At 39.2% G+C, this 21,399-nt stretch overlaps 2 protein-coding genes and 1 long non-coding RNA gene across 6 annotated transcripts in view; 2 read left to right on the forward strand and 1 right to left on the reverse strand.

The window, feature by feature from the left end:
* On the forward strand, nt 1-1,219 carry LOC105214749 (SUMO-conjugating enzyme UBC9-B). Its single transcript, XM_011188344.3, has 2 exons — nt 1-160; nt 224-1,219. Exon 2 carries the CDS (start codon nt 382-384, stop codon nt 859-861), a length of 480 nt encoding a protein of 159 aa, XP_011186646.1. The 5' UTR covers nt 1-160; nt 224-381; the 3' UTR covers nt 862-1,219.
* A 4,448-nt stretch (nt 1,220-5,667) lies between these two features.
* Nucleotides 5,668-21,399, reverse strand: part of LOC105214748 (zinc finger protein ush) — a 185,630-nt gene continuing 169,898 nt past the window's right edge. For all 4 annotated transcript variants that reach the window (XM_054226350.1, XM_054226352.1, XM_029041974.2 and 1 more), the window contains 10 exons: nt 10,680-11,460; nt 10,299-10,611; nt 10,093-10,193; nt 9,779-10,033; nt 9,400-9,702; nt 8,264-9,269; nt 7,924-8,198; nt 7,580-7,859; nt 7,399-7,511; nt 5,668-6,557 (listed from right to left, as the gene is read on the reverse strand). In XM_054226350.1, the coding sequence (XP_054082325.1) occupies nt 6,047-6,557; nt 7,399-7,511; nt 7,580-7,859; nt 7,924-8,198; nt 8,264-9,269; nt 9,400-9,702; nt 9,779-10,033; nt 10,093-10,193; nt 10,299-10,611; nt 10,680-11,460 (3,938 nt within the window). In that variant the 3' untranslated portion in view covers nt 5,668-6,046. The remainder of the gene's footprint in view (nt 6,558-7,398; nt 7,512-7,579; nt 7,860-7,923; nt 8,199-8,263; nt 9,270-9,399; nt 9,703-9,778; nt 10,034-10,092; nt 10,194-10,298; nt 10,612-10,679; nt 11,461-21,399) is intronic.
* Nucleotides 13,575-16,826, forward strand: LOC128920068 (uncharacterized). Its single transcript, XR_008470199.1, has 3 exons — nt 13,575-13,692; nt 13,796-14,506; nt 14,570-16,826. It is a non-coding gene; the product is annotated as an uncharacterized LOC128920068 (long non-coding RNA).

A 21,399-nucleotide genomic window follows, 5' to 3' on the forward strand; every position in this document is an offset into this window, starting at 1 on the left:
AGTTTTTCTTGCAGCTGTCATCTTTGACAGTCGCTAAAACGCATACAACGACATTTCTTTCTCAACGCACGAATTAAGCGGTTAAATTAAGAAAGTTTTGTGCAAAAACGACAAAATCCGCGTGCTAAATTAAGCAGGAACTTAATAACATTAAGAAAATGTAAGCTGTTGTGATTTTTTGTTATTGTTTTCTTGTGATTTACCAAACTTTTGCAAATTTTAGAAATCTGAGGGCACATAGAGGAAATAAAACTTGATTTCAACATTGCCGAGGGGAAAATCGTGCGATCGTTCGGGCATAGAAGAAAATAGAACAAAAGCGACCGAAAGAGTCTCATCTTTATTAAAAAAAAAAAGTGAAAATAGCAATACGCTAACGATATGTCAGGAATAGCAATTACACGCTTAGGTGAGGAACGCAAAGCATGGCGTAAGGACCATCCATTCGGCTTTGTCGCCCGTCCAGCCAAAAATCCAGATGGCACTCTCAATCTTATGATTTGGGAATGTGCGATTCCCGGTAAGAAGGGCACTGCTTGGGAAGGTGGTCTGTACAAGTTGCGTATGATCTTCAAAGATGATTATCCCACATCGCCACCAAAATGTAAATTCGAACCACCACTATTCCATCCAAACGTGTATCCGTCTGGTACGGTTTGTTTGTCATTGTTGGATGAGGAGAAAGATTGGCGTCCCGCCATTACCATTAAACAGATATTGCTCGGCATTCAAGATTTGCTGAATGAACCGAACATTAAGGATCCAGCGCAGGCAGAAGCATACACAATCTATTGTCAAAATCGTTTGGAGTATGAAAAACGTGTGCGGGCACAGGCACGTGCAATGGCTGCCACTGAATAGGAGGACGAATAAACTGCATTTCGCACATACATAAATTCATATATTAGTAGTTAGGAGACGAGAAATAAGGGTAAAAACAGAGGAGCGTAGTTAAAACGGCGTGCGAATAGTTGAAAGCGCGTTTGTACTGCGTTTAGACGTAAACGGTGATGTAAAGCATTTTCGAAAATGCTCTAATGCTAGTGTTCTCCAATATTCGGGGACAAACTAATTATTTAAATTATTACTGTATTTGTCTATATATATGCTCCTACTTTTTAATGAAATAAATCTAATGTATTTACACATGAATTTAAAAGATATAAATAAAAGGAAATGTAAAGATGTGTGACATGCGAGTGGGCTACATCTAAACATAGTTTTTATGCTTTTTTCATTATGCTTAATGCCTTTGACAATATTTTTAGTAATTTTTAATTTTTGTACAATTTAAATAAGTTCTCAAATTATGCGAAAACTTTTCGGGTTTTTTTATCAATAATATTGGACAAGTTTAGTTTTCTACAAATAAATAATAGTTAATACAACTGGTTTAAAATAAATATATGGTTTCACTGTATTTTGAAAGCAAGGACCTGTTGGGAAATGTAAATAAAGGATACATTCTGGTGCTGATTTGATGTATAGCGCAATGATGTAAACGGGCAATGAACACCGGGTTGTGAAATTTAAGTTATTGTTGTTGTGGTATAAAACATTATAACAACATGTAAACCAGGAGAGTACTACAACAATAAGAAATGCCGAACACGGTGTGCGGATACGAAGATTGCAAATTAACCTCAATTCTTTGGTACGCATAACCTCAATATAATTATTTCGGAAACCCACATACATATGTATATGTGAAAATTTCGATTGATTTCATTGAATATATGTATATTGAACAAAATTTTAAATGTTTATTGATCTAGAACATCGGTGACGTATTATGTATGATTATGTCTTGTCTCCGCCACATTCGGTCTTTGTTTAGTAGGTATGTATACATACATACATATATACAGTAAGAACATATATACACCAGTGTTGGTAGATTAGTCATACTAGCTTCATATAGCAATAACAAATACGAAGAAAGATTTTCTATAGGTACGTATAATTTTGGTTTCAACAGCTACCTGGGTACTCTTCTTGTTGTAATATTCAGAGGATGTCTTTTAGGTCATCGTCAAACTTCAAATATAATAGTTAGTTATTACCTGATAAGTGTCTACCTCTCAACAAAGCCACCGACTTTTTGTTGTGACTAACCTAACTTCTAGCTGCTCTTAACCAAGTTGACTGAGTTGTCTTTAACTCAATCCGACATCTCAGAAAAAGAATCCTTCATTTACTGACCGAGGGCTTGAAAATAGTGTTGGTATTGGTACTGAGACCGGTTATGAACTCTTACTCTCAGTCTTCATTTGTAGCCTTTCGAAATGTTTTCAATAAATTTTATTACAGCGCATGTAAGGTACGTATCGGATACGATCAATTTGTCAATCGTTCTAAAGCATATGACAGTTTCTAACGACATAGTAGAAATCACGTCCATTTTGTTTGGATCTTTGGACACAAAGTTATAGAGGAAAATAATTTGGCGCGAAAGCAGGCTAGGGAAGTTGTTAGAACCGGAGCTAGTCTCCGATGAAGGTATGAGAAGAGATCTATACTGGTTATAAACTTCTGGCCTTTCTGAGAGCGAACAACCTTAATTGGTTCTGACTGGCAATCAACTAGGGTTAAAATAAAACTACTGGAGGAAGAAACTGTCGATTTTAAGACACCGGAGAATGCCGGGCCGAAGTGATGCCGGAGGCAATGGTCTTTCCGAATAAAGCATACTGATTACCTTGCTCTAAAGGCACCGTTAGCGGCTATTTTCGCCTAAGAGGTCGTGACGGAATTCTCATGCTTTTTCTAAAACATCTGAACTCAGTGAGAGTAAATTATATCCCCAATATTTTCAATTTGTCGTCAATAATATAATTTAGTGTGCTCCACTGTCAAAAGTTAAAAGTCCGAATTTTGCTTATTTTTTATAATTCGTTTCCACCTTCAAAGAGGATTTCATATATGTTCTATATTTACCTTATACATTGATAACTGAACGACAATAGCTTTTGGCACTGGAATCGAAGACCTGTTTAAAATTTCATAAATATCGGTTAATAAGCTAGGGAAATATCTTCTTGACAACCGCCTTTGAAAAGTATGGAACAACTACTTCAGACTGTATCTCAAAAACAATTACCTGAATCCACTTGACGTACTTTAGAGCAGAGCAGATTAGTTTTAATTATATGAACAAGATATTGGTTCGTTGCTGTTAAGAAATGTGGTTTTACATCCGGCCATAGATTGTCTAGCCGGCATTTTTTCTCACCATTTACCATGATCTACTCCTTCACTAAACTAAATACTCTCGCAACATGTTGTACCGAGTATAATAGTTTTGTTCACATAACGGTTGTTTGAAACATATAAGCCTAAAAGAGTTAGATACATATTTGTTTGCACGAATTTATACAGAGGCCCACAGAAGTATTGTGTACGAAATCGGACTATAATTTTTCAAGGCCCCGAATATCGAACATTAAGAAGTCAGTGCCAAAGAGTAATTTTTCACCGAAAATATCGGTAAATGAAATGAAATTCTTTTCTTCTAATAGTGTATCTCTGTTCCAAAAATTATTAAAATCGGATGATAACTTCCCCCAGCTCCCGTATACCTAATTATAGATTTTTCAATACGGTGGGCTTTATACCGCATATATCGGTTAATATGTGAGAAATCTTAGCAAAAGTAAGTGAGCGTATAGTCTTGGATATAGTACCTTGGTGGTGAAAATGACTGAAATCGGTTGAGGAATTACCTCAGCTCTCATATACTATATATGATGTGTTCCGTTATTCTATTGGACTTTATGCCAAATATATGGGTCAAATTGTGTGTTATCTTAATAAAACTATATCAATAAATTGCGAGAGTATAAAATGTTCGGTTGCACCCAAGAATGATAGAAGACAAGATTACGACAGGCTGAGCGTTCACGACCAACGAATGGGAATAGGCAACAGAAGAATTGTCAAATGGAAAACGGAAATGTGAAACATAGTGAACCAAATTGAATAATGTGCAGATAAAATATCACAATGAACGTAATTCTTAAAATGTTCATTTATAAAATGATCTAATATAATCATGCATATTTATAATTAAAATTATATGTTTTGTTACAAAAAGTTCGCCATTTTGCCAACTTTTTTGTTGGTTGGAAAAGTGAGAAAAAAATCTTTATAGACGACTTTTTTGTACTATTGTTGTTTAATTCCGCCATTGCGGACTTCTTTTTCAAATTAATACATTTTTCACTTAAAATTTTAAATAATAATTAAGCACAAGCCTTGACTTCAGCTCTTTGTTTTGGTTTTATTGTTTTGTACCACCGTGCAATTTTGTTTTGCTCGCGTGTTCGTGGTCGTGAAACTTGTCGCTCAACAGGAACTCAAAACTCAAAATAACTAACTGTAAACGCCTGTCGTAATCTTGTCTTCTATCATTCTTGGTTGCACCCGAACTTCGCCTTTCCTTACTTGTTGAATAATTGTAATTGATAAAAAACCATCGTCCAAGTACTTGTTAAGTGTCATAAAGATCGATTGAATAGCTTCCGAGTAATCTTAACAACCGATTTAAAAAGTTTTGAGAATGATATACTTCCCGTCACTAAACTAGTTTATTTCTTACAAATCTTGCATTAGATGACAATACAAATACAACAATAGGAACACAGGCGCAAAGTAAATTGTCTGACGTAGTATGCTTTTAGGCTGTTGTTCAGTTCGCTCAAGATATGCACGAATGTTCGTGGTGTACCATTTACTATGTGAGTATTTCTATATAGTGCAGAAGTTAAATAAAGAAATAATTTGTATTTATTTATATTGTTACACTTTATTATTTCTTAATGGATGTATGCCATACATATACATCTATATATGCATATATGTATGTATGTATGTACACATGTAATTAAATATTTTTAGTTTTAGTAATATGCTTTATACAATTTTTTAATATTTTTAATTAAATTAAATAGAAATTATACATTTATATATACAAGTGCATGCATGTATACATACATACGAACATATATGTATAAATTACACGTGATTATTAATATATATTTATTCATTATTATGTTGTGATATCTACTTAGTTAAATATTATTAGTATGTATTTCAAATAAATAATTATTGTCTTGTACCTAAGTGTATGTGCTTACCATATATATATATATATATAAGTATCTATTTAAATACCTATTGCACCCGCGCATAATGTCTGTATGTACGCTTATATTGAGGGGCTCATTCGAAATATGCTCGTAATTAGCTTCGTGTGAAATGTCTGAATTACAATAGATAATATTTTCAACAGTGCTGGAAAAGAATTAGCTCTTAATATGTACATATGTCTGTTTATTGGGCTGATTTAATTTTACTTTCAAGAGTTACAAGCAAATTGTTTTTTTTTTTTGTTTTTGCAGAAAATTTACAATAATTAAAATAAATTTATATATGTACATAATTAAATATTTATACATAGACTACGAGAAAAGTAAAGTAAAAAATTTTGAAAATTGCATTTTCCCAATTTTAACAGCACTATATACCTATACATATGTACCTATATACTGCTTTCATATATTATTTTTATTTTATTTTTTATCATGTATTAGACATTCGACTGAACTAGCGAAGCGCTTTAATATAAATATATGTACATATGTTGCATTACTAAGTACTATTAGCAAATTATTTATTTTTATTTTTTATTTTCAATTATTATCGTAGCATTAATAATAAACTTTGGCATACATAATAAGTCGTGATTAAATCGATAAAGTTTGGAAAATATTTATAACTATTTTATTGAATTTTATTTTTATTATTACACAATGAAAAGAGCTTTTAAGCTTTTTGTTTTCTACACGCTACATATTTCCGAATACATATACATAATATTTTCAAAATGTTTCATCTACAGAGATTCCGAATCGAATACTGTACGTTTTGTGCATAACTGTTTCCATATCGTGGAACCGCTTCACATCACATCTTGCTCGCCCACTGCGCTTTAAAAGCATTTGTAGTACCACTCCCAGTGCTTGCGTGCCTGCCACATTTCATTCTATCAAATGGCGGCTTCCTGCTGCAGATTCTCTTTGTTCTTCTGCAAGAGTAGCAACGAATTAGGCGATGCTACGGCCATTGGCATGTGACCAGCATTGGGACTGGGACTCTCACTGGCATCCGGCCTCCGTAATTTGTTTTTGCAATAGTACTGCTTGTGTGCCACATAGGTCTTCATGTAGTTGAAGGATATGTCACAAGTTTGACAATATTTCTGATTTGCCGCTACGCCGGCATTCTCGTCGCTGGCAGCATTGAGCGGCGGTGGTGGTCCAATAGCGGGTGAGCTGAGCGCTGGTCGTGATGTGGTTGCTGGTAAGCTGTCGCCTCCGATTTCCAACGGTTCCGTTTTAATATGTGGCATTTGCTCGGCGCCGAGACTGTTCAGCGGTGGTGGTGCTGTCAGGGTGGCTGCCAAAATGGTTGTGTTGTTATTGTCCATTAGTTGTGCCGAAGTCGTTAGATTGGTATTAGGCACTTGATCGAGTGGTTCGCTTTTTATGGTGAAGGTGCTGAAAAAATAAAAGCGGTTAGAGATTAAAAGGGGGTTTTAGTTGGACAGGAGATCTATAAAATTTTAATGTCTTCTTTAAGAGAGCGAGAGCAGTGGTGTAGAAGGGACTAGTTAAGGTAGCGGAATTTGTATTCCGATGTAACAGTTTGACTGTTGCTTTTTAAAGTCACTAAGTCCAGTTACGTCATGTTGATCATTAATGGAATAGACTTAGATGGCAGACTTGATCGCGTGCTATTGATCTGAAAGCTTGTTGTCAGTGATGAAAAATATTCTTTATATACTTAAGCTTGGTTAAGTGGAATAAAATGAGATCTTTTTGTGATTTGATATTGATTCTAGTATAACATTAAATGATTATCTCGTAAGCTTTCAAAAGTTTAACTGCGAAAATTCAAAAGCTTTTGGACTCTTAAAATGTTAGGATCAAATCGTTCATTTATATGTATTTTTCAAGAGGCTGAGGTATCTTCGGGTTGTTTATGGTTTGATTCGTAAAAGGTATAGATCTTAAGGGTAGTTGGAGTATTCTGGACTGTAATCGATGAAAATTTGTATGAGGATCTTGAGAAATCATCGGATAAGGCCTTGAGAATTGAAAAAGCCCCCTAGGATTCTCGATTGCATGTAAAATAATAATTGCATGTAATATCTCCAGTTGAGCACTATAATCCTTTGAAAAGCCTAAAACAAGCTCCTACAACCCTAGGTTGATCGCCTAGAATGTTAGAATACTGAGTGGCAAGGGTGGAATTAGGTGTGTAAAGCACGAGTGAAGAGTCTTAGCGATACCGAATTGCTAAAATCTCTCAAAACTTTCAATGAGTCCGCGTACTTACCCACTCTCGCCATTTAAGCCAGTCCCATCGGCAGCATCCAGGTCATTGGCTTCAGGTGAAATTGATGGTGAATGGATGTTGATGTGAGGGTGCACCAGTTTCATGTGACGCAGCTGGAAGAAATAAGCAAAAATATAAGAATGCTAATTGAATGAATTTGTTTTGCCTTTCTGCAGCTTACCACATTGCCTTTATAGGAAGAGGAGTAATTACATAGATCGCAATTGAATATTTGTTGTTGCTGCTGCTGCTGCTGTTGTTGTTGCTGAGCTTGTAGTTGTAACTGGTGTTGCTGTTGTTGTACCGCGGCTATTTGCTGTGCCAATTGTTCTTGATTCAGTGTAGAAGCTATGCTAGGAATTTCCAGACCCTCATCTTCCAGTATGCAGGACATGTAGTGTTCCTCATTGAGATCGGTTGCTTTCTTGTCGAAATGCATGCGGATGTGAGTGCGCATTCCACTGAAAAATAAACAAGATACATTAAACTTCATATTCAACTTAGCAATGAAGAGTGTCTTCTTACCGTAAAGTGTTGCCCTTATAACGGCAGATGCTGCAACGGAATGCCTTAACGGTGCCATGAGTTTCCATGTGCTTCCGACTCTCGGTGGCCGTCAGACTAACCACATCGCAAACGGGGCATTTATAGATGTTTTGATTGGGTGTCGAAAGTGTCGATGACGCAGCGATGTGCTGGGCACTGCTCTGGGATTGCTGGAGTGCGGGCGGCGGTGGGCAGGGTAAACCGATTTCATGGATTGTCTTGCATTTGCCACATTTATCCTTAGTCAACGGCAACTAGAATACGATAAAACACTTTGAAGAACAAATTCCGACTTTCGTTTCTCTTGAAGATGACTTACCTGGGCAGTTTCGGTTGCCGTTGATGCAGCTGCGCCGGCCGTGCCGCCTCCCTTTGGACAATAGTAATTTTGATGAGCACGCAAATTGTCCAGTGATGTGTATTTGATGCCACAGGCAGCACAAATTAGTTGCTGATAGGCGACTGGAGTCGTTTCAACACTCGCTGCGGCACCGACTCCAAGTGGTGACGTGTTGGTCACTTTCGCTTCACCTTCAGCAACCTCCTGATTGCGCGCCGAACAGTAGTGTTGCTTGTGTGCCAGATAATTTTCATACTTGCAAAATACAATGTTGCACTCTTTGCATTTGGAGACACCTTGTTTGACATAAATTTGTGGTTGAACAGCCGCGTTGGATCCGCCACCCACATTACCACTGCTACCAACCGACGCTGTGTTACTCAAACCGGGCATACCGAGTAGCGAGGACTTCGCGGTGGCGGCGGCAACCGCCGCTGCGGCCAACTCAGCATGTGTCGAACCATTGCCTATATTTGTTGGTGTACTATTGTTTACAGCAGCTGCAGCGGCAGCCGAGAGCTTTAACGCCAGCTCAAAGTTTTGTTTGGCCAGTAGTGGATTCATAATATTGCTTTCGGAGAGTTTCAGCGCCAGATCGGCGGGTAACATTGAACGCAGTGGTAGGTCAAGCATATTGCTGGCGGCGGCAGCTGCTACCAGTGAGGCAGTCGGTACATTTACCGGAGGTGACATTGACGACGTGCTGCCGGCACCAGAGCTTCGTGGACTTATTGCACGTCGTTTTGGCGATGGGCTCATCGAGGGACTGTTTGGTAGTGAGGGCGCGCAAACGATTTGTTCCGGTGTCACTGTGCCACTTTCATCCATTGCCAAATTCTCTTTACTTGCCTCCAGTAATGTTTCCATATCCATGCGTTGTTGATCGACATCTGCATAGGAGGAGGTCGAGTGAACACGTTGTCGTTGCAGGCTGACATAAGAGGTAGGTGAACGACGTAGTGAGAGGTCCAATGGTGCAGATTCGCTGTTGGAAAGAACATAAATTAAGGAATATTTGAAATACGAAGTATTGTTTTTGCTGAGATTAAAATATTTTCGACAATGGTGGCAAATAGCGATGCTAGCATTCTTAAATAGAAATCTTTGTTACTTACCGCGCACCATCTTTTCGTTTTGGTGTTGAGGTCTCACTCCGATCACCACTACGTCCAGTATTTTTCTCCAAGGCAAGCGTCTCGCTGTTGTTGGGTTGCGAAGGTTGACGAGCCGGTGGAGTTTCGACAGTAGGGATTTGTAAATTATTTGAGCTTGCAGCTGCTCCGACAGGGTTATTATTTGCGGTAACATTAGGATTCAATGCGCTCATATTCAAAGCCGTGGCTAATGGCTTCAAATTACCATTATCCAACATATAGCAGGTGGTATCAGGGTTTGAAATGGACGCCGTTGCTGAAGAGCTGAAACAAGAATGAAGTATGTTTAATAGAGAATACATTACAATGCGTATAAGGCCTTAAATTAACCGTTACTTACAGTGGTCCCGGTATCCAGCTGGCGGCCCGTATTAAAGAACAGGGTATTATCAATATTGGATTGGTGGGTAAGGCCAGAAATGGCTGTGGCTGTGAAGCTTGCAAGGACGCGGCTGCGGCTGCAGCTGCCGCAGCGGCAGCAGCCACCATAGCTGGCGTCGGTGTTTTGGTGCGCGTTTGAGGACTGATGGCAGCCGCTCCTACTGGCGGTTTAATAACATTAGCGGTGCTTCCCTCCAGCTTGGGTGTTAGTTGTCTGTGGTTTACAAAAAATTTTGAGTGATTTTTTAAATAAAAAGTTGACAGTTTCCTTACCCATCATTACGGCGTGAACTGCAGTAATGCATTTTGTGCGCGCGATACGTCTTTACATTATTGAATCGAATATCACAATCGCTGCAGTAACGGTCCGTTTGCTGAAAAATACAAAGCGTGAAATTACAATTTCTTCTTAACACCTTAAAAAACATTTTAGAACCTAAGCTAGACTAAAGGACGCTATCAATGAACAACTAACTCACTTGACTAGTACCACCCTCATCCAATGCGACCGCACCGTTTGACGGCGGCGCGCTACTGCTGTGCGCCGGCGATGTTTGATGCATGCGCATGTGCCGATTGAGTGAGACCTTCTTGTCTGCGCTGTAGGAGCATTGTGTGCACGCATATTGTTTTCCCGTCTTGATGGCTTTGGCGACATTTTCGCCACCGCTGTTGCCGGCGCCGAGATTGATGTTGCCACTTGACACGTTGGACGCGTTAGCATTCAATGCGCCAGTTTTCTCCGCCATTACTGTGGATAACGTAGCACCATCAGTCTCCATATCCTTATTGCTGCAAAAAACAAAACATATTTTCTTGACTCCATCCTCCCCCACTCCTCATTCCATCAGTTTACTTACCGATGCGAGCAATAGTAGGACTGATGCGCTTCCAATGTGGATGGTGAACTAAATTGTATGCCACAGGGCAAGCACAAGAACAACTTTAGACGTGGTGGCATTTCCGCGGCGGCAGCTGGTGATGATGAGGCCGCTACTAATGCGGTTTTCACCGCCGGTTCTACGACATTAACAACCGGCGCACTCATCAAAATGTCCATATCTTCCTGCTTGGTAAGCGCCGGTGGCGGTGGCAATTGTGCGAGTCGATTTTTCGTTTGTGTTTCTTCATGTAAGACCTTTAGGTCTTTGGCATCCGGCTTCAAGGCCGGATCGGAAGCCAAAAGCACATTCAAGCGCAACTTTGGCAATACGCTGGTGGGTGAGGACATCGGCGGTGTCTCATTGCCTGCCAGTACATCCTTGTGTGGGCTGCTGCTGGCCGCACGTTTGTCGTTTGAATTCATTGAATTTGATTCGATACTTATTTCATTTTGATCTTTCAGTTTTTCACGTTCTATATTTAAAACGATTTTGTGTTCAATGGACTCATTGGCGTTGTGAAATGCGTCTATGGAATTTGAACCATTCGATGTTGCCACGCTCGGCGGACGACTCATTGTGTTTTCATCCCTTCTATGCGGCGATATTCGATGTGGATTTATAGCGAGTATTCGATTGTCGCCTTCTCTTGTGTCAGTATCGTCTTCCATTTCTATATCAGTCTCTTCAAGCCGATGATCTTCACGTTCTAAGTGATGTTGATCATCTGTTAAGTCTGCTGGACTCAGATCTTTGGAATCTAAAAATAAAAAGAATTTCGGAATTAATTAAACATTTTATGAGGTGAGAGTAAGAGAAATCGGATATCGAAATTATATTGATTTATGTATAAGGCTGATAATTCTCCATAATTAATCAATGGAGCCATATCTCATCCACTGCCACATAGTTTCAAAAATTCGGGTATACTAAGAGTGCGTAACTCCATGCTCTGGCCTTTTTATATCCTTAGGTAGCCTTTATTCAACTTTGAGCCATTTTCTATAGTATTTTTTAATGATTTTGTCTGTAACAAACTTTTTAGATCTTCATCCATAGAGTTCTTTGTCTTCGAATCACTAGATCTGTACAGAATATAACAAACAAATTCCGAATAATTTCTTCATCCAGTCCAAATGCAGATTGCAGATGATAACCGACTAATGGAGTTTTAAGTCCGAATGGGTAATGAAGCTTATTAAAGGGTTTAAAAAAAGACGCTACAAAAGTAGACCGATAGGGACAGCCATTTCATCTGGAAAGATATACGATCCAACAACGAATAGAAATGACTACAATTTACTACCGAAATTCGGAGTCAGTGGCCTTTCGACGGTTTTGTTCTGTAACAGGTAACATTAGACCTGTACGGAATATATAAAACAATTTCCGAATAATTGCTTCGCCAAATGCAGAGCCCGAAGTCCAAATGCCGATTGCAGATAGTATTTGACAAACTTTAAGTCCGAACGGGTAATGCAGCTCTTTAAAGACAGAAAAAAGTTCGGAACTCTACTATTAGCAGTTGAGGAAAGCTCATTAATGCGAAAAAGATATATTTTTGATCGGTTCCAAATAGTGAAGGTTCTTATCTAGAATTAAGGCGTATCTCTAAGTACTTGTCAGCTTTTGATCATTATTTCCGTTGTATACGATCCAAAAACAAAGCATTACAAGGAGTATCTTCAATATAAAGTGTAATAACAATCGTCTTTAGACGGTTCGGTAAATTTTCGATTTTGTTTTAATTTTTGTAAAATAGAGACTCTCTTAATAAATTTCACGACGATCTGTAAAAGAAAGCTCGCACCCAAAATATAAGTTTCGAAGCCTTTTTTGTATATTGTTTCTCTTTAGTTCCAATCTGTTACCACTCTGAAATGTAAGAAACCTTCACGCGTACAATTACAATTATTTCTGATCATCTTCAGATACCGCCATGCCATTCAAAAACGTTTACCCGCACATTCTTGCTGTCAATGCCTCATAGTTTGCGTACAATTCGATTTGCTGCAATTAAAAATATTCACGATTTTCATAGCTTATTAAAAACGCAATCTTGACTTATCGCAGCTCGAATCAAAACGAAAAAAAAATTGTCTGCCCATTCATAAGCTTTGTTCTCGGGTGGGCTTATCGCCACGCCAATATCGCACACAAAGACGTAATTCCTTGGAACCCTATTAACCGAAAGCAGTCGAAAGCCACACATATACCCACATACACATGTTTGTATGTAGCCAAGTGAAGCGTAGAGAAGGGATTAGATGGAAGCTTGGCGCACGAATACAAGACAGAAGATAAGCATTTTGTGTAGACGCAGTTTCACAAGAAATTCTCACTGACCATAAACTACGCAATGCTCAAGTATATGCATGTACATCTGTATGTATAGCTTTGAATGTGTATGTGCTATGTGTCAAATTGACCAAAGGTTAACAATTATTATCGAACAAATTGTCAGGCGTGGAAACCATCGCCGCCACAGTTGGAATAGCGTGTGGAGTATGGCAACTGTATTGTAAGAAAATGGTGTAGAGCCGCTGATTTTGATCGTGAAGTTGCACAATGGGGAAGCAGTCGCAGCAGTTGGAAGTGTAGACGTACGGGCGCTTGGTTAAACTACGAACCGTTTGTGAATCCCGCATATTAAGCCAGTTGTGACATACAGACATTAACAGGGGGTAAATTTCAACCCAGTAAACATTTTACTAATATTTAATGCTCTGGTCATTTAATTTCAGGCATGTTTAAACGGTAAGTGGAACTCTAATTTCTAAGAAAGTCGGTTGATAATGTTCATCTGTACTATACTTATTTACTGTTACATTATGGCAACCCTGAATATATGAAAAAAGATTCTAACTCGCTACTTCAAAAACGAGACGAAATGTCATACTCTCATATCACGAACTAACATATTTTTCTGTCACAGAAAATGTCAAAATCCTTATTTTCATCATTTTTACTAGAAATGTGGTGGATGACTTTGGTATGATACAAGGCTTCTTTTTTTTGCATCTTAAGTCGACCGTATTCTAGATTTATGTGTAGATTTCCCGATTTTTACAACTGATGTTATTGGTGGTATTAAGTTAATTTTTAGATTGACGCTGGATAATACCGGAAGTGCAGTTAGAATGGGAAAGACCTAACCGAGCCATTCGGTACAAAATAGTAAGAGTCGCAGAGTTAAATAATTTTGTCTACCTCGAAACCAGCATCAACAACACCAACAATCGTAGCCTCAAAATCCAACGCAGAATAACTCTCGAATGAAAAGTAAAGTCCCCTCTTGAGGAACAATGACAAAACTCTACACGACCCTCCTCATTTCCGTCTTGTTTATGGTGCAGAAGCATGGATAATGTTAACATCTGATGAGACGACACCAGGAGTTTTCGAGGGAAAGGTTTGCAGAAGTTTGATGGTCCCTTAACGCTTTGTTGTTCAACGGTACTTTCAAGTATCATTTCTTTTTTTGGCGTTTTAAACGGAACGGTCGAATTTTTGATAACATGCTGACCAACGGTACTGCCAAGTACAAAATAAAAAGCATCAGAAACGACACTGTTTGTCAAATATTCTATATTTTTGCCTTAGAGGGTCATTGCAATTTGATTTTTTCTATCGCGAAGATAGCTTACAAAAACGATTTCTTTCTGGACTTGGTCAAAAGGGGTTAAATATTGGCAACAGCGAATACCGCAGGCAATCGAATGGACGAAACCACGTCAGCTTTGAAAATGATCGATGGTATAAGCCAAGGAAGAGGAAGACCTCCACTGAGTTGAAAAGACCAGATGGTGAGCGATCTGATTTCGGTTGGAATTTCTAATTGGAGTAATAAATGACCCTCTTTCAATCAGGTATATCGTAGTTATTGGGGCTCCCAACAATTTACAACTTACCGATCAAAACAGGGTTAGATCGCCGAAAAGAAAGCCCTTCAGCTTCTGGCCAATCCCGGTACCCTAGAATCGCCTATCGTATCCATAGTTGATAATGGGCTTAAAACGGACTATGTTTCATTAAATTCGGTGGGGAAACTCGAAAGACAAGTGTTGAAGATAAATTTGACCGAGGTAATTGATGCATTAAATTAATTGAGGATCCAATTAAGCAGTGTTCCCTGTATGTAATATTTACAAACATAAAGTATAAGCATCAATACCCGCAACGAATGTTGCACCAAACGTAAGACAAAAAGTGAAAATAATTCTTGGAAACAACTTCAGTGCTTTTGATACCTCAGTTGCGGCATGAAAACACCGACGCGGGGGCAACAGCTTTGTCAGCGGATAATGATTAGAAAAGCGGTTGACATCTGATTTGTATGGAACAAAATATTATAACGACCGCCGATGCGAGTCGCGATAACGGCGCAGTCGCAGATGTGGCAAGCGCTGTACATAATACACGAAACTATTGTCGCGCTGTGCGTTCAAGTGTCTTATGCAGATACGCATTTGATATGACAGCTCAGATAAGTACAGAAAACACACACGACACCAAAAAAAAAGTAAAATAAATCAAGAGATAAATGAGAAAAAATGAAAACATTTCAGTTGTCAAAGTCAAAAGCCACGAATAGCCGCTGCAATTGTTTGGAGCAACGCGGCTGGCCGCGCTTATGCACACACTTACGAGTCTACATACTCGGACTTGACGCTTTCAACTTGTCGCTCGTGCGCTCGTTGCCAAGCACTCGTCGGTTGCATTGTCATTACAATTTCAATGGCAGTGAAATACAACAACAACAGCGTTCTTTTTACCACCTTTTTTGCGCCTTGTCGCAAAGCAGTTCGCCGTGTTTTTTGCTCATGTCGTTGCGCTTGCGCGTTGACCTGTCAATTTGTAGCTATTGAAATGTCAGCACTTTGCATTAACTGCAACTTTTATTTTGTATCTGCATAATCGCCGTGCTGATTGTTGTTGGCGGCGAGCGCGCATGCGCATTGCTGGACACACATAATTGAGTGCAATGCGCATTGCGCGGCGCACCAGTTTCAGCGCTGCGCCGCCTTCCTCAACTGCTCTGCACTGTAGCGCGCTGCGCATGCGCAGCTCCATCTACATTTGAGTACGTGTACGAGGGCTGTTTATGTTTGGCATGGAATTTGCTGCTGTCAATATTGATTGTTGCTTGTTTGTGTTTCACATCGCCTCGGTGCCATAATACCAATTTTGGTTGTTGCAGTGTCACCTCGACGCGCCATATTTGAAAAGGTACACATGTTGCCAATTCGTTGGAATAATGTGCATCGGAGTGTGTGTGTTAGTTGTAAGTGCGCAATTATGCAAAATAAATTCACACGAGTAAACGTGAACCCTGAGCCGCCTTTTTTGGACGATGCTGTGAAATCTTAGATAGCATTCGTGCGGGATTGTTTATATGTATACTTGTAAGTGCACAGGTTCATACTTTTTTCACAGCTTTCAAAAACTAAGTGTGTTTAACTAATATTATTTGCATTTATTAAAACTTGCGAATACCGAGACAAAGCCGTTCTAAACTAGTGCTTGCTGGCTATAGCAGGTACAGACAAAGTTTTTTTCAGTTTAGTTTTTATAAAACCACTTTAAATAAAACCACTAAAAATTCGACAGATCGGCCTAAAAAGTCCATCGACTTCTGCTTCGTCAAAGAAGTTATTATTATGAAAGCAAAAAACTACTCAGTTCCATAATTTATTCAACCCCTTAAGCTCACAGCCACTCAAACTGAGAACTAAAGTTACAATGCCTTTAAAATTTAAATCACATTAAAATTGAAATCAAAAGAATTTTAAGAGATTACAACTCAACTTTAAGTCTAATAAACACCAAATTATACTGTTTCCTCTTATAAAGTTCCCATGAGAGAAATACAATTTTTTATACATATAATCACTGTATAGTTGTTATTAACATTTACAACCGATTCAGTTTATTTACAAATTGAAACACACCTGTCATCGTTTTGGTCTTATAAATTGCAACTAATTTCAGTTGAAGTTGTATTAATATTACAACCTAAAAAGTGATGATTTGACTAAGAATTAACTGCGTTTGATTTTTTAATAAAAAGTATAGTTTAGTTAAAGCATCAACAACACCAACAATGTCATCATCGAAATCCAGCGCAAAATCACTGTCGCCAAAAAGTGCTCCTCCTCTCGACGAGCAAAAACCAAACTCTTCAAACCGCTCGAGAGAAAGGTTTTGTGTAAAATTTATAGTTTTCTGAACATTGGCAACGGGGAATACCGCCGACGATAGAACGATAAGCTGTATGAGTTATACTACGCCATTGAGATAGTTCAGCGAATGAAAAGATAGCTGGCCAGGTCATGTTGTTCGAATGGACGAAAGCGTTTCAGTTTTGAAAGTGTTCGATTAAGTACCCGCTGGTACAAGCAGATAGAGAGCCGTTGTAAAGATCCGGGGGATTGCTGACAAGTTGAGTTGATAGCTATAATACTAAATTGTAAAATTTCAACGAAGTGGAGTTGAGTCGTAAACCGTAATAGGGTTTATGCGTATATAAATATATTGGGGAATATTGTTATAATTTTATTGAATGCAGGGGATTACAATATAAGTGAGACAGCGAAACTCGGAAATAATTTTATTGAGAGACCGATTTCGGAAGAAAAGTGTACTTGAAGCCAAATATTTTGTGAGAACTTTCCACCAACTAACCTACCGAGTCGGACGATTTTCTCATATTTTCACATCATTTGCATATTTTGTGATGGCACTAAGTCTTGTTAACACAATTAGACTCATTAGAAATGCAATAGTAACTGAAAAAGCCAATAACAATAATAAAAAACCCAATAAATAGTTACAAAAACAACGACAGATGCACGAACCGTGATTTATGCATGTTACCACAAAGAAACACCTCATCAACGGCTCGAGATAAAAACTGTGTACAACAACTGCAAAAGGTGAATGCGAAAAGAATTGCAAATAACCGCAAGCCAGTGACGTACGCCTCATTGTTGTTTTCCCTTTTTTTTTCTTTTTGAAGCAACCAGAGCTGCCATTATACGCGGCAACGATGGGAGCTACAAACACGATGCGGCACGTCAACGCTTCATTAAATCATCAAACAAAGAATTTTAGCATAACGAAATCACTTAACTCAATTACAAAAGCATTAAAAAATGTATGATGAATATCGGTGAGTAAACAAAGAGGAAAAAAATTGGAATTTTCACTGGCTGCTCCCTGCTGCCGGCGCAGTAGCGTTTCAAAGGTGGTCCGGCGGCAGCCAAAGAGCAACACGCTGTAAACAATGCAGAACGGCGACTAACAAAATACCTTCATTTGCTTTTATTTACATGTTTTCGCTTTGCAGGCAATTCTCAACCAAACGCTGGTGTATCCGCTTCCACTGCGGCCAGTCGCATAACGGTTGCTGCCACGGCGCACATTAACAATAAAAAATGCAAAGCAATAAAGCGACGACGCGTTGAAAATAACAGCTACAACAACAATAAACTGTCAACGGCACGCAAAAGAAAGGGCGCATACGCAGCCAAGCGCCAACTGCAGAGCCAATTTTGGTTATTTAGACGCGCCGCGCCGCGCCCAATGCTCTTTGTGTATGTTTGTATGCAATTGGTTGCGGTGTCCACGTGCGTTTTCTGACCAACGGCAAGTGGCTGTTGTAATATTTATTGCGCCACCAAAAGCGCAAGCTTGCTTGTACTTTATGTGTACTTTTATGGATCAAGCCTCCACATAGCGCTCGTTTGCCGGCCAACATTCTCGTAAGCCTAGCCACTTGTTTGACTCCATATTTATGCTTATATGTTGTTGCAATTTGCACAAGTGCGCGTGTTTGTGCGTTTGTGCAACGCGCGAAACTCGTTCGCCTCGTTTGCCACTTGACCACCGCCGCTTTTGCGCCTAATTGGTGGGTAATGACGTGTTGTACACGGTTGCGGCTCGTCTTTGCTGCCTGCTGCCGACCGTCAATTGTCGGCCTTTTCATGCCGACGCGGCAGTCGTTTTTTGCTTTTGCTACAAGCCTATCCACGCAACGCAAACGTCGAAACAAGCTAAACAACCTCCCGTACAGAGGCAAGCGCAAGTTCCAAGCCTGCTCCTCTGCGCATGTTTTTGTGTGTTAAATGCTTGTTAAATATTTTATTGGCGCATTGTCGGCGCGCTCGCGTCAGCCAAACAAACTCCTGGCCACCGAGTGACCGACCGACAGAATGGCCGTTCCTTCATTGAATTTGCCGTCGGTGTATGGCTGAGTTGGCAGTGCCTTTGTTGTAGCGCGTGCGTCTTGTTAGCGCTGTGTGGCATGTACTCTTGTTGTTGTTGTTGTTTTTGCTCATGTTCGCATTTCACATTTTATGCTGCAATGGCACCTTTGGCAAGGACAACACTTAGCTGCCTGTACAACATAATAATAACAATAATAATAATGTGGTCTTGGTGGTGTTGTTGTTGTCTGTGTTGGGTTCGTTATTTGCTCGCCCCTTTTCACATTCATTTCTCGTGCTTTGGCGGCTCTCACAATTGACTGGGTGGCACCCTTCGTAATTGTTTATAGTTAATTGAAAGCGTTTAGGACAGTCGTTAGTCCTTTAGTGCGATAAATTTTCGGAGGATTACTGCGCTTAGACAAAATGTTTTATACTAGAGATTATATATTTTTTTATTTTAGAAATGAAAGGGTTCTGCTATGAGATATATTATGATGTTCATACTAAGAGGCATTTGAGAAATATAACTGTTAAAAGAGAACAATTTAATTAAGTTAATTGAGAAAATAATCACCCCTTTCATATTGCTGGGTCGGATCTATATATGTAATATGTAAGAAACGCTTATAGTTTTATTTCATTTTATCCAACATATTGGGGTATTTGTACACCATTTTAGAACTGCTAATAGATTTCACGAAGTTTAAAAGTCAACGATATTAGAAAAACATATTCCATAAGTTACGATTTTGTAATGAACGGTGTTTATCATCATTCTTTTCACTCGAGTTCAACGTTCGTCAAACACTCTTCTGTCAGAAGCTCTTAATCAGCACCATTTTTCAGCTCCCTGACCATTGCAGCGTCTTTCAGGCAGAGCTGGCTGCCTTTAAGGTAGCAGCAGACATACCTCCTTTAGAGAGGTGTGTATGCACTCCGCAAGCAAAGCCTTGGATTTGCAAATTACTTTGCAATCTTGTGTGGGTACCCGATCACCGCGGAATCATTGGAAACTGCATAGCAGACCAGCTTGGAAGAGAGGGTAACACAGCAACATTAATGTCGGAGTGGAAGCGAGCGGGTAGTCCGTGGTCCACTTGCACTAAATCACTGGACACATTGACTACGTGTAAGCTCGCCAAACGCTGTGCGGTAGCGAGGTATTTCTATACCGCGGTGGACCCTCGCCGCAATCATTGTTGCGCTTACTAGTCACTGTCCAATAGGCACACATGCGGTGGTGAAGAGGAATTATCCAAGTACTTCATCCTTCAATGTCCCGCCTTCGCCAGACTAATGTTAAACCACCTCGGTAGCCACACCTTTGGCGAACCCAGCGAGGTGCTAGACATTAGTCGACTTAAGAACTTAATAATAGAGTCCAAGCGCTTTGTCGAATCATAAGGGTCTTGGCAATCCGTCGGGAGTATTTGGGTGTCACAAAGTACAGTCGAAGCTGTCTAAGTGGGACTCTCTGCAGTTGCGGAGATCTACCCTTTTACCTAACCTAACCTAACTTTAACCGATGTATTCGGCATAAAGTCAACAAGAGGGGCGGAAAATTATTTCGTCCATACCACAATGAAATTTAACTACTTAAAATAATGCGTTGTAAAGCCAACCGAATGCTCGAAAATTTCGACCATTTTTAGATGAGCGTTGCCATACAATAGAGAAATTTTGTTTTTGGCATGAGTCAAATTGTAAGTAGGCATGGTCATACTTCAATACGGCGCATTTTAAAACTGTAATATGACAATGACAGATGAATTGACAGATGATTATGATTATATTTGTAGGTATCAAAATAATCTTAATTATATCGCAAATTCATTGGAAGTCAGAACTTAGTTCAGAAATATTCTACATTATTTCTAATTATTTCTCATTGACAATAGAAATGGAAAGTAATAAAAAAATAGAAATTGTAAAAAATGTTTGATGGCTTCGCTGTTTGATTCTTCAAACAGAATTTCTCTTTGCCAACAACATGTTGCAGTTGTAGAGACAAAGTGTCGTAGTGTTGCTAAGTTGTTTTAACAAGCAAAGCCCTTTAAAGCTGATCCTTGCAAACAACTAATTTGCTCCCACAAGCAGCAATCATGCACGCAAACGCTGAAGTGCAGAAAAGAGGTAGTAATGAAAAGGTACATACACACGCACATACATATGTATTTATATATGTAGGTACACCTTCTATATATCTGCGATCTCATTGCGCTGTTGAAGTTGTTCAAGTTGCATGAAATATCTGTCTATATGCTGGCCATTGACTAGCGATTGCCTGTGGAAAATTTACCTAAAACTACAACAGCAACAACAACAAAAATATTCTCATTCGATAGTAATTCTAGGAAATCGCTCGAGTCAAACGCTTTTGATGTCTTAATTAAAAAATCGCCAATGCCACATACAGGCGCTCGTCTTATGTCTCTATGTATGTAGGTATCTCTATATGAGGCAGGCAATACAGCGTTGACTTGGCATCG

This window comes from Zeugodacus cucurbitae, chromosome 3, assembly GCF_028554725.1.
Source record: "Zeugodacus cucurbitae isolate PBARC_wt_2022May chromosome 3, idZeuCucr1.2, whole genome shotgun sequence".
Taxonomy (NCBI): domain Eukaryota; kingdom Metazoa; phylum Arthropoda; class Insecta; order Diptera; family Tephritidae; genus Zeugodacus; species Zeugodacus cucurbitae.

Excerpts from the sequence above, each read along its gene's own strand:
- LOC105214749 (XM_011188344.3), top strand. The coding sequence starts at position 382 with ATGTCAGGAATAGCAATTACACGCTTAGGTGAGGAACGCAAAGCATGG.